We start from the raw sequence: 13,390 nt of genomic DNA on the forward strand, positions 1-13,390 counted from the left end.
TTCATTCACCGGGAGTTTGCGTGGAATAAGACTTTAGCCGCGAGGCAATTCAATTTACAGCACGAAAAGTTGAGAGGTAACTGACGTTATAAAATATTGCATTAAGTGGCAAACAAATTACTAATTACCTAATGCGTTGGAAATAATTCCATAAAGCAAGAAAACTACCCTCGTTCCTTGTACGAAGAAGGTGGAATTTCAACGGAAGGGTGCCCTATCCGATTTCACGAAACTTTCACCCTATAAGCTTACAGTCGTAACCCTGAAGAATCACGCTAATTTCATTACCTCGTGGAATCGTAGCCGCGAAATTCGTGGAGTTGCAGCGATCGGATCACGCGACACGCGGATTATTTCACGGCATCGCGATTCGTTTATTGCTTCCCCCCGAAAACGTTTATTGCTTTTATTGTTCCGCTGGTGCAAATGGAATCTGAGCTTTCATTGGCACACGACTATACGGAACGATCGTTATCGAGCGATTTAATTTCCCTGGTTACCGGTGCGCGACAAATTTTTGTTGGTTCCTCTCGATTATTCCACAGTTTTTCACGTAAACCGCGATTCGAACCGTGACGCGGATTAGTCTGGTTGAACACAATCGATGCACAAAATTCTAAGTGCTCCCCTAATTTGGAATAAAATTATACCGTTGTCGAACGGAAAAGTTGTTCAGTTTTTCGACGAGAAAAATAACGCTATAAAAGATACAGGTTTTATAAATTTCTTGGAAAATTCTGTCCGTAAAACGTGGAAATCCAGCATAAGTTTAACAACGCCTCGGGAAATGGTTGGACAGGTTTCTCGCTGTTCGGCAAACAACTTGGGCGAACTTTGAGTTGATCCACTTTGGTCACCCGGAAATGCAGAAATGCATTACCGAGTATTCAAGACGGATGCGAAGTGGAAAATTCATCTTTGGCTTTGAAAATTCCGGAAATGCAAGTTCCTCGATGGATTCCTGATATCCATTAGGAAAACATGCTTCCGTGAGAGAGGTCTGTATCTAAAGAAAATTTATAAGTTCCCGCAACTCCATTAGAAACATTCAATCAGAAAAATTACATCCCTTGATCTAGCTGGTTCAATCACTCATCACGAGATAGCTCGATGAAGGGTTGTAAAATCACGAAGGGTTCAACAGCCTCGATTCGAATGAGAAAAAAAAAACAAAACCTTTCAGAATATTAATAAACTCTCATCGTAGATCGAAATTCGCTCGAGAGATCTCATTCAGCGATCTCCGTGGCTAGGGGTTGGAAATCAATTAACCGGCAAGAAATTGGTCGTCCGGTAAAGGGTAGGTCTAGCCAGTCGGGCTAATTATTTAAATTATTCACACCGCTTGCATTAGACGCGTTCGATCGTGATCGGGCGCGACCGATCAAACGAATTTCTCGATCGTCTGAAATTTCGTCGTCGACGGTCGGCCTAAGGTTTCACCACGAGCTGCGTCAATATCGACCGGTTGCACCCTGGCTTCTCCGACGCGCACCCTTTCGTCCTCAGCCAACGGTGCACCCTCTTCACCCTCCGTCATTCGGGTAGCACGTACGCGAAGAGGGAAAACAACGAACGCGCACCGATGCACTGAAATATGCACGCTGAAGCGAGTCACTTCGGTGTGGATCAGGCTTTTACCATATTGCAGTTCAATCCTATGGGGAAAGATACTTTCACCTTTTTCCCCTGTCTACCGCATGTATATACGTCGCGGAAAATTGACAAATTAATGGCGACGGGTTGTAATGGACTCGGTATCAAGTTGCTACAGATGTACCTGATTCAACCCTTTCTTCAACCCTTGAACAGCGGAGTCTGGATCCCTTGTGTCTTGTGAAATACAAAATTAAATTAAAACTTGGGATCTCTCCATGGTCCGTCGTCGGAGGGTTAAATTGAACGCATGAAATAATACGAAGAGGAATCTGATCAGCTGATGCGAAACATTTGCATAATTTCTCGAGACAGAATCTACGTAATTTCGAAACCCCGATTTTGCCAGTAAAATAAATGGTTAATCGTGCGGAATAACGGGACGTCTTCTTCAAACAACCATTTCGAATCTCGCAATAAATGTCTCCCTCGAACGTTTAGCGGTTAGTCAAGTGTCACCCCATTCCAAGCTCGTCTTCCCTTCGTTGGATTCGAACAATCTCCTTAACCCAGAGACCCATCAACCACGACGCCTACATCTCGTGTCTCGTTAACGGTGACCCTGATATTCTCCGACGCCGAATCTCCCTTTAGTCTTGCTCTCAACGCCGATCCGTCACCGTGAGAAGGATCATTTCACGGGACTTGCTAATGGAACTCTATTCGTTGTAAAATCCTTTAGAACTAACTCGAAAAGAAAATCATATCAACCTTGAAAAGAACGTGAAACTACTTTAGAAATCAACTTGCAACAACGTTATTCGCATCCGCAGATTGGCTGGAACATCAGAATCGTAGAATGACGCGAACGTTGACAAAAACAGCACGTGTTTTCAGCTGGTTTTTCGATTCTTTTGAATGCACGTTTTTTCCCCCCAAACGAATGCACGAAGAAAAGGGGTAGCGAGGGATAAAAATAAAGAAAGAAGAGAGGGTAGAGGACAGAGAGAGGAGGACAGAAATGGCTGGTAGGCTCTTCAGTTCGCGATATACGCAGAGAAGCGTATCGATCGTCGTTGCCTCCCATGGTTCTTTCTTGCTCGAGACAGACGAGGAGGCATACGGTAAACCCAACCCCTACAGTCTGTACGACGTTTTATCCTCTGTTTGCACCCGTTCCGTCCCACAGCCTCCATCACGGCCGTTTAATTCACCCTACCACCCTCGGGCGGTCTCTTCGTCTTTTCCCTGTTTAACTAGGAACAGGATCCGAAAAAGACTCGGCGAGAAAAAAAAAAACATTTCTATGACGTCTGGATCGGTCGATGCTGAAACGACGAAATCCGACGATCGACGTTTCTTACCCTGACGCGATATTAACTTTCAATAGAGGAAGCCACGAGCAACTTTTTCCCTAACTGTTCGATCGAGATATCCGGGAAGATCGAGAGGGTTAATTTTTGTAAATGTTCCTGTCGATGATTAAGGGTTTCTGTTTCGATAAAAAGAAAATAGAGACACAGATTTTCGGACTAGAATTTGCATGGAACGAAAAGGAATCTTTCCTCGAGGGACACGCGATATCCAAACATTGTATCGAGTTCTGAAATCCAACGGCTCGAGAACGCACCCCAATTGTTCACCCCCTTTCTCGTGCTTCTTATCTGACCATCAACCAGCCAAGGATATCGGGTTTCCTTTGTGGTTCAAAGAGAAGCCGGAAAACTACACTTATCATCCAGACGTGTAAACTGATGCGTTCGAATGGATTCGATCGTGAACAAATCCAATTCCACCCCTTTCTTCCGACGCGACGATTTTCTAATTTTCGCAGGATTCTTTTATCCCTAGCACCTGTTGCGATTCTTTAGTTTATTGCGATTTGCGAATCGTTCGAACGCTTTGATCGTCCGGTTGTTTGTTTAAAGAACCGTCACGAGCTGTGCGAAATGGTAACCGAACGGAGAACGTCGTCTAATTTGCATGTAACGCGTCGCGACGCCGAGGAACGTGATCGTTGCGCGTAGATTGCGCGATGCAATTTACTCGCTAGCGTGTTAGACAATATGCTGGCAAACATCTGCTACTAGCGACAAATATTCGCCAGCTCGTTAAATTGTTAATGTATCGCGTACAATGTTCTTCCTATGAATTTCCAAATTTTCCTCGCGAATTTCACGAATAATATCGTCCGTTAGCTGAATAAAATCAAATACGATAGTCATCGGTTATTAATCGAACGACGAGCACGATTTAACGTTGACAGAGTTATTGCGCGACTCGAATGGCCGAGGCGGAGATTCCGTGAGATATTTAAGCGGCTTCCATGCAAGACGACATACCATGATCATACTTGGGTAGCCCATTAATGCCGCCTCTAGCACGTGACTCCTGGTAATTAGGTCAACGCCTGTACCGGGCGCGATTCTACGCGTTCGTGTTAAATACTACGCGAACGAGAGTATAATTTCCCTTGTCTCTTTTGCAACCACACCACTCTGATACTTATCTTGCTAGAAAATTGCAGTTTTCTGGAAAACCTTGTGACAGCTTTATCCCAGAATCGATATTTCAAATCGTAGGCGATTATTGTATATCTCGGTACGTCGAAGAGGAGTATAATTCCAGTCTCGTGTCAAGGATAATTGCAAAAAGATACTATCATTTACTCCCTATTTTGTATTTCAGTGCATAGGCTTGAGATATTCGTAAGAATCTAAGATGTTTAATATTTATTATTGTTATACTGCAATTCTAGCAAAATATGAATGTAGCGGAAGCAACCGCGACAGAGAGTTTAGCTATTACTTATTCACCTGTTGAACTAAACGGATTCAATAACGTACGAGCTTCTACATAGCCGTTTATCTTTGTTCGATCAATTTGATAAATTCCTATCCGATCAACCATCACTATTACCGTCTTCCATAGAAGATTACATAGATGTTTGCATCTTACCTTGCGTGCTGCCGTTGGGTTGGCCAACCTGCGGCATCCCTGGGTAAAGGGGCGAGGGATGAGGCGAGGGTTGATTGCTGGGTGGTCCTGTAGAATGCGGATTGGCAGTCGTAGGGGTTGGCGTGGCCGATGGTACTTGCTGGGATTGTTGGGATTGCTGAACAGTACCAACAGACGTGGGTGTTGATGCAGGGGTACCGCCAGGCCCACTACCAACCCCGCCAACAACTGGTTGCTGTTGTTGTTGTTGTTGTTGTTGATGAGTTTGTTGCGGGGTAGGAGGTTTCTGACCATCGGGCGAGTCGTTCGTCGCATCTGAAACAGACCGACGTGCTCCTTTTTAGTTGAAATGTTAATCTACCCTGCAGCTGTTCGTCGAATAGTCTCTTAGATTCGTCTACCATTAGATTTTCGATTAGTTTGCTTTGGACAAACGCGTTCCGTGGATGTGAGTTAAATTAGGGGCTGTGTTCGACGCCAGAGAAAGGGGTTCTGTTTGCAGTTTAGGGGGCTTTGACGCTTTGTCTTCGTTATTCTGATGTAACAATGATTAATGATACTTGGCTGGGACTGAGATTAAGATGAAATTAAATGGATAAGTTAGAAAGGTGACGTCTCCAGGCAAAGCGATGGAAAATTAATGAAGGATATTAATTCATCTAGATGAAGAGTGGTTCTCTGATTGGAGATTTTTTCAAATAAAAATTGTATTCTTCAGAGACGTGCAATAATTGAAAAAGATATGAATCAAAATTTAATAGGAAGAGAAAATTTAATTACCTCTGAGAAAATTAATGAATATTGACGAATTACAGTGAATGAATTACTAGTAATACTCATTTGATAATTTCTCATTTGAATGTTTCATTTTAAAGTAAAACTATTTCCACGTCAGGAAACCACGAGAACATCGAATACCTCTATGGTTTTTGAACAACCCTCCCCGAAACGGTCCCGTTTATTCACGAGCAACAATTAATTAGAGATTTCGGTCTGTTCGAGCAGGGAAACACGGTGTTCCAAACTTGTACGAACCTCCCCGAGAAAGATGAATGATGGTAGAAGCTGTTGAAGAGGTTGGAAATCAATATCCGACAAAGTTCTTCGACAAGAAATACGTTCAACAGGCATTGTTGTGCCGACTGAAGAGAATCTATTAATCAACTCGAGTTTCATCAGAGGAATGTTTTGGACCCACTTTCGTAATTACATTCGAAAGTGTTTTGCGCGATGTTGTCTGGATAAGGAAATTTCAATAAAATCGAACTAAACTACTGAATTGATGTTTCAAAGTCAAAAGTCAATGTTTATTATCTAAAAAGAAAAAAAAATCATCGAACAGTGCCTGTCTTATCAGTTTCGTCGGTAACATCGACCATTACTTTATCTCCCAATGATAAAACAATCAGTGACTAAAGAGATCAATTTCTTTTCATTTTAATTGAAAATTAATGCATCACATTAATGACGGTCACGATGAAATGAAATATCGTTAATGAAACGACGATGTTTTATTTTTGAAAAATGAACTGCACTATCGCGACACGAGATTACAGGGAACATGTTGTCCCATGGTGCCGGAAATTGAGTCCACGTCTGCACCATAACGAACAGGAAACCCAATTACATTCTTTAGCGATCCTGACGCGACGTGTCTTGCCGTCCGCGTCTCGTTTCAATCCGGAGACCGTGAACCCTTATTTCCTGATCAGGCGAAGGGTGGACAGTTTCCATCCATTGACGGAAATTTACGAATTTCATGGTTTACTACGTTTTGAAAAAAAGAAAAGAAAATGAAGTGAAAATATAATCTTAAAACATCATGAAATTAGAACCCCTCCATAGTATTTTAATTAATATAACAGAGGTTTCTGGATTAATATTTCTCGTATGTGCGTATTTTAGTCAGAATGAAAAATCTTCCATTCGAACAAACAAAATCTCACCTAAACTTTGGCAATATTCAAAAGATTTCAAGTTTGCTTATAAATTATTCAAAGCGCAGGGAGAAACAAGCGAAGCAATGTTATTTGACTTCAGTATATCTGTCTATAAATCACGAACGACCATGGCAAGAATGATAACAGATGGCAAAATGGTAAAACTTACCATTTTCTGGAAACGACGTGGACCTTATCACGGGCAGCAGTATTCCTTTCTGTACCAGCTCGTCTCTGCTCGCTCGTACAGAGATTTTCCTCTCGAGCGCTGCAATCGCGATAAACGATCCCGGTTATCATTAGCAGGAATTAACTCCTTTAATAATTAAAATTTTTTTAAAAATGTACTTACACAAGGAGGCAGCTTCGAATTTATCCGATTTCTTTTTTCGTTTCCATTTCCAAGGCTTGAAGAGTCTACCGAGGGCTGAGAACTTGCTTTTCCTTTCGAGGGGTGGTGTTCTCGCCCCGGAGCCAAGACTATTCGTTCGCAGAGCCGCCCCATTTTGTTTCTTCGCTGCAAAACAAAGTGCCAAACATTGTTAATTACCTTTGAAACGATGGAATGAAAACGATTGCTGGTAAAACGAGGGTCTGTAATTTCAGTGGCTCGGTTATCGACTTGGGATACGTTTCTCGTCATTCCTCCCCGTTTTCGTGGAAAATGGAAGCCAGGAATTTCTACCTTACCGACGAGGGATGAAACTACCCCTAGAGAAAACGTTTACCACCCTCGCACACGGGGATCGATCGCTTTAACAAAACCAATTACCATGTAAATATGGTTATCGTTCATAGCGATGCTTTATTTGAAAACAAACTTTTTGCAACCAACACAATATCACGGGAAAATTGATAAAACGTATTAATCTTCAATAAATTCACACGCTTCGAATAACCTGAACTGTAAGAGAAAAAAAAAAATACATAGAATCTCGTTAAATTTGCCAAATTAAATACAATAAGGATGAAATGTTTAAAAGTCGATTGCATTCAAATGTTTCAATAAAGAAACACTTGTACAATGATAAAAAATTTGTATTGAAAAAGGAAAGAGCCATTTATATTTTCAAGAAAATATTTTCTTGAATTTTCTTCAAGATTCTATTGTATTTCATTCTTTGTCTTTGGCCAGGAAGAATCTTCTGAAAGCAAGCATGGAAGAAAAGTTCGTAATTTATGATGATAATATTATGAGAAACGACTTCCATTGCAGCCGGAAGTGAAAATTATTGCCACAGGTTATTGCACCTTTCCGGTAGAAACAGGATTATAATCGGCGAACGAATATTCGTGGAAAATCCTATGGAATTTGGCCACCAGAGACCTGGCTCTTAATTCATTGTTAGACGGCCATGTCGATGTCACCATAAAATCAATACCCGACACCGTGGCCCCATAGATATTTAATGGCTGTCGTTTCTCGCCAAAGAAGAGCTCCCCTTAGGGACTTCAGGTGGGCTTCGAGAAGTTTTTGCAATCGCGTTAACGAGCTTCGATAACAAATCAAAACTGAACTACACTTTGTCAAAGAAACTGTGATTGATCGTACTTCGATGTCGCACACGTAATGGTATTTCGTGTTTTATCATTGTAAAAGTACAGCTTTGATGTATTCCGCTCTACTAACCGCTAATTAGTTTTGATAATAGGATCCTCTGTTAACGACTAATTAATCGGTAGGGCAATTAATTCATCGAGCCATTCGAGTTTCGCGCTTATGATATCTCTAAAAGTGTCCATTTGGTGATTAGTCATAAATCAATTAGCAGAGCTTGATGAATATTAGCTTCCGTTATGGAATTATTATTATAAATTTCAATTTGGAAATTAATCGATAGTATCATATAATTACCACGAAATCTAATCAACACCCCCTAGAATCGAACAAATGCACGAACCACCAATTAAAATATACCATTTGCACCCTCGATTAAACAAATCAGCGTCATAAATGCCCTTCGAGGATCAACATTACCGACAATTGAATAATCCCACCCTACGAGCACCGAAAAAAAGTCACCCTCGACATCCTGTTTGGGACATATGGATCTTGATGAAGCTTTAACATCAGCTGCAACACCCCCGAGCAAAAGATCGTGTATCTTCCTTTGGTGGTAAGTAAAAGCGCAGAGAGGGAGGGCATAAAAGGGAAGAAAGAGCAGGGGTAGTCGTTGTCAAACGGCAATTTCGGGCTGTTCGCAGCAGGGGATACCGGATGATAACGTGCGGTAGGGCAGTTTCGTCGAGGACGACGATTATCAGCCTTAAGCGTCCCCGGGGGACACTTTTGGCTAGAGGATCTTGAAAGCTGAATTCTTGGCACTCGCTACCAGGAGGGTGAATTTATTCTGTTTATTAAAGTGCCCAGCCGTAACCGACCCTTAAACGATCACTTCGATGGTAATTAGTGAAATTATCAAATCAATGAAAATGATTGGTTTCAGGTCATTTATTTGAAACGAAATATCTGATATTTTCGCTGTTACCGATGCACACGTTGCAACAATATCGACAATAATTCACTCAATGGTTAACACCCCGCTCTTCTGATACCTTTAGATAACAAAGTTGATCGATCTTGATTTCGTGCATTTTTGAGCGACGCGAACGATAAGCATCGCGATAAAAGTGTCAACTGACGTCAAAATATCTTCAGATATCGGTATCAATTCTTTCACGCGGTGAAAGAAATAATTCGATATTATTCGACAAAGCTGAAAAACGTTACGATAAATTCTAGTTCCTTCTATAAACGTCAATTACCGTCAGTTATTTTAGAGATACGTTTCCACTTATTAGGTGATCGGAGAAGGAAACAGAGGAAGAGTACTGCGAAACAAGATGAACATCAAAGATCTATCAGTTCAATAACGAGCGACACGTTTCGAGGAACCGGCAACCATTCGATTTCCGGTGTACAGACTTTTTCTCGGTACCGAATGGCATCAGAAATGGCTTAGCGTTGGCACGGGATTCGAGAAGGCATTCCTTGGCAACCTTCGTGCCTCAAAATTACTCGAAGAATTCTCGATCGATCGACTATGCGATAGTTGGGATCGTTCGATGTTGATCGAAAAGAGTATTCGAAGTTCGAGAGGCTACGTTTTCACTCCGCGAATAGAAAACGCGGAAAAATAGATGGCCATTTTATAAAATTAAATTATTGCAATTTGGCAAATAATATCAAATACAATTTCAATAAATCCAACGGGCCACAATAACAGCAATAAAACGGGAAAGGAAATATCAGGAAACATATCACATAGTTGAAATCGTTATTGCTACTGATACAAAATCTCGAACAAGCAAATTTGAATCCCGCTCTTCAATCACGTCGACGCTTTATCAATTGTTCCATTTTTATCGCACATTTTTCACAATTTTATTTCCCTTCGTTCCTCGATAATAATTCATATCCAATCTATTGAACTTGTTACCGCGAGAAAAAAAATAGGAAAACAAAGAAAGAGAAGAACAAAAGCAAACATCGAATCCTGCTAGGAAATTGATTTTTTATCATCGAACCACGCCGACTAGCACAGCCGGCGCCGATTTGTCTTTCACTTTTTTTTTTCCTCCGCATCTTGCCACGATAATGGGCGGGTCACGTTAAGATGCATCGCGATCCAGAACAATGGGAACTGCACTCCATCGTCGCGTTAATATTGCCATTGTTTGCGGACGTAGACGATGCACATCGATGCAACGGCTCTCGACAGCCTTTGACGCGCGTGAATAGGCCTCCTAGGTGCACCGGAACCGCTTTGTCGCGTCAATTATTCCACTTCGAGCCCTTATACCGATCTGCCTACCATTTTTCTCCCGCGAAACATTCGCTAACCGTCCAACCGTTTGCTAATCGTTCACGAGAAGCGTGATTTAACAGCTAAATTTCACCTTCTCCGAGTTTCGATACAACGAAAAAGGATTAACGTGCCAGCGTAACGAACCATTTCGCTTGAGGTATTATACCAACGGAATTGATAGACACGAAAATTCTTGCACCGTTATCAAATCACACGGCAATTTAATCCTCGCTATGGAACGTGTCACATTGCGAACCCATAGTCGATCGATCGTTAACGAACTACGCTACTCGATACGCAAGTAGTAGCAAGGTGTGTGTAACCGCACAGGAGACACGCCACTTCGTAATTCCCAGTCCAAGTGGTTAATATGCAAATCGCGAACTGACCATCGTTCGCCGCTAGCATAGATACTTGCGGTCGTTTAATCCAGGCCGAAGACGGCCCGCGTGTAAAGGGATTCAAGGAAATCCGCCTTCATAAACGCGTTTCAAAGCCAGCCTTTAAATGTATTCGTCTGGCAAATAAGCCGAATCCTTATTAGTAACCGATCCCGTGGACAAATTGGGGACTCTCGAGGGGTCGTGCTACGAGGGTTGATTACAAATATAGGGGATGTTTATTTCAATCGATTCTTTTCCGGTGTCCGATAAAGGGCGAGAACACAGCTGTTAATAGTGTTAAGGAATTAGAAGTGTGATTACTATAGGGTTAGTAGAAGAGGGGAAAATTGATGAAAATTTAAATTTCTCGGTTCCTTCTCAATCGCGAAAGTACAAAACTACGTTCGTTGTTTCCTCTCAACGCAAACAACAATGTCGAAACAAGGGAAAATCGAATCCAGCTACAATGCTACCCTCGGTTCGAGAAAAGAGGAATTTCCTCCTAAAGAAGTTACCAACTATCGAACAAACTTTGCAATTCCATTTGCGTTCGAACACGGCCACGTGTACCCCTATTCATTCTAAGATCAACGAGCAAGCGCAGCTGTCGGTCCGAATAAACGATCATTCGTAATTCTTTTGTCTAGAAGAGGCTGCTGCTGCTGCACTTTAGACCCGAGTGCGTCTCACGGTAAGAAAAGAAAAATGAAAATACACCTGTGTCATATCTTGGCTGGCAACCGCAGGAATGTGTTTAGGGGTTCAAGTTGACAACCAGTGGCCAGGTAATTGGGGGATGGAAAACACTGTGGCGTTTCCATGACGACACCTCCAGCATCCCTTACTCTCCAGCCCTTTGTACACAGCTACAGCCATGCCCGGGGCAACGTGCCCTAACCGTAGCCACCCTTCTTCTGCTTTATCTACACGCTTTTCCACTCGTTTTCGTACCACTGTTAATACCTTGACCAACGAAAACGTCTGCAGGCTGTTATTTAATTACGCGTCTTCCCGTCTGATCACGTTACAGCATCCCTTCATTATCGAGTTACGTATTAATCAATTTCCGTCCCGTAAAGTATTAATCAAGCATAGAGACGGTGACATCGCGTTCCATCGTGCCAATTCAACAGAACGAACGACCAGTCTCGTCGGTACGTCGACCGATTACAGAAGCACTCGGCGCGGTTCAAGATCCCTCGAACAATAACGCTTATCGTCCATTGTTACAGCAGGCATGCCTGTTGCGTCAAAGCAACGACAACGGTCCAACGGCCCTTATGGTTGGCCGAACGACGACATATTACCGCGGTTCCGCTGACATTCGAGTCCATTTGCATGGTCGTAATATCGAAGCCGCAGCATGGTTGCGCGCTGTTCCAACCACCACCCTCGCATCCCCCTGAGCATCCTAACAACGATAATTAATTTCCTGCTATGCAATCAACCGTGTCAAGTCTCGAGGACTTACAATTTCCCCTCGAATAATTCCTTGACTCGTTAACGCGCTGGCTGTCGTATCGAAGGTGTTTCAAATTTTATTTTCTCCGATCCTCTCGCCAGTTTTCTATCAATCCAATCGAAAGGTCATTAATTGGTAGCAAAGCGGAGAGGACGATCGATCTCGGCTATAATTTCCTCTGACGGTTGAAAACAAATACACGGACGGTAAACAGAAGTGACAGGCGGACGGGCAGAGCCCTGGCAACCGGAATACGCCCAAGAGCAGACAGCATTTCGCGTCACAAAGCGGTAGAAACCATAAAGCCACCCCTTGGTTCACCTTGTGCACCGTTTCCGCGCACCTTTCACCCTCGCCCCTGTCCGCCGGGGAGGGGGGATCGAATCTCCATTATTCGCCTTTCCAACGGGGCTAAATGCTCGTTAATCCCTAATTGCATCCCCTGCACACGGCTGTTCTCGTGGCGAGGGGGTGGCGCGCCCACTTTTTTTTGTTTCCCGACCATCCTGCAATTTTTATGGGCCGCTATTTACCAGTTCCGTTATGGAAAATACCGGCCAGCAAGCCAGAAAAATATGCTGCTCCGTGTTCGAGTGGTGCAAACTGTTCGAATTTTTGTCTGTTATTCATTCACCGACACACATGTGACTGATTCGATTCATTTGGAATACTCTTCCTCCTTCCTTCGAGTGTTCAATCTTTAATTGTTTCGAACACGCTAGTCGGAGGATTTTCCAAGTTTATTATTTACTTTGAATAACGATCGTCGGTATGCGAAAATAATGGTCGCGAGTACAATTATCATGAATGCGATGAAAGGTCGAGAAGCTATCGCTGTAATAATGGTCGACGGATAACTCTGTCTCGCTTTGACGAACTTCGGTCTGAAACGTCGAGTTCCGAGGATCGAGGGAATCTAATTTTGATGCTGCTCCAGAATGGAATTCTTGATTCGGAATAAAAGGACCGTGGAAAAATGTGCGTGCCGGTAGACGATAAAAATTTGCGTATCCAACGGGACGAAAAATTTATTCGTCTCGAGTAAGGATAATTCTGAATTGAAAAAAATACAGCCACGTACAAAGACATCTACTTTTATTAGCAAACGGGGAAAGAGGTTGAAAAAATTCGATTCACGCTACTTTCTGATTCAATCAGACTCTCCGTTTCAGACACAAAAGGATGCGAAAGTAGATTTCGCTGGTGGAATACGAGGAAAATGAATTATCTTTGGTAACTTTG

The 13,390-nt window shown here is 42.6% G+C and overlaps 1 protein-coding gene across 10 annotated transcripts in view; it reads right to left on the reverse strand.

Moving 5' to 3' along the window:
* LOC117605360 (phosphatase and actin regulator 2) overlaps window positions 1-13,390 on the reverse strand; it is a 172,690-nt gene that overhangs the window by 102,143 nt on the left and 57,157 nt on the right. For all 10 annotated transcript variants that reach the window (XM_034326608.2, XM_034326613.2, XM_034326604.2 and 7 more), the window contains 3 exons: window positions 6,847-7,011; window positions 6,664-6,762; window positions 4,555-4,869 (listed from right to left, as the gene is read on the reverse strand). In XM_034326608.2, the coding sequence (XP_034182499.1) occupies window positions 4,555-4,869; window positions 6,664-6,762; window positions 6,847-7,011 (579 nt within the window). The remainder of the gene's footprint in view (window positions 1-4,554; window positions 4,870-6,663; window positions 6,763-6,846; window positions 7,012-13,390) is intronic.

The sequence above is a fragment of the Osmia lignaria genome, chromosome 3 (genome assembly GCF_051020975.1).
Source record: "Osmia lignaria lignaria isolate PbOS001 chromosome 3, iyOsmLign1, whole genome shotgun sequence".
Classification (NCBI taxonomy): Eukaryota; Metazoa; Arthropoda; class Insecta; order Hymenoptera; family Megachilidae; genus Osmia; species Osmia lignaria.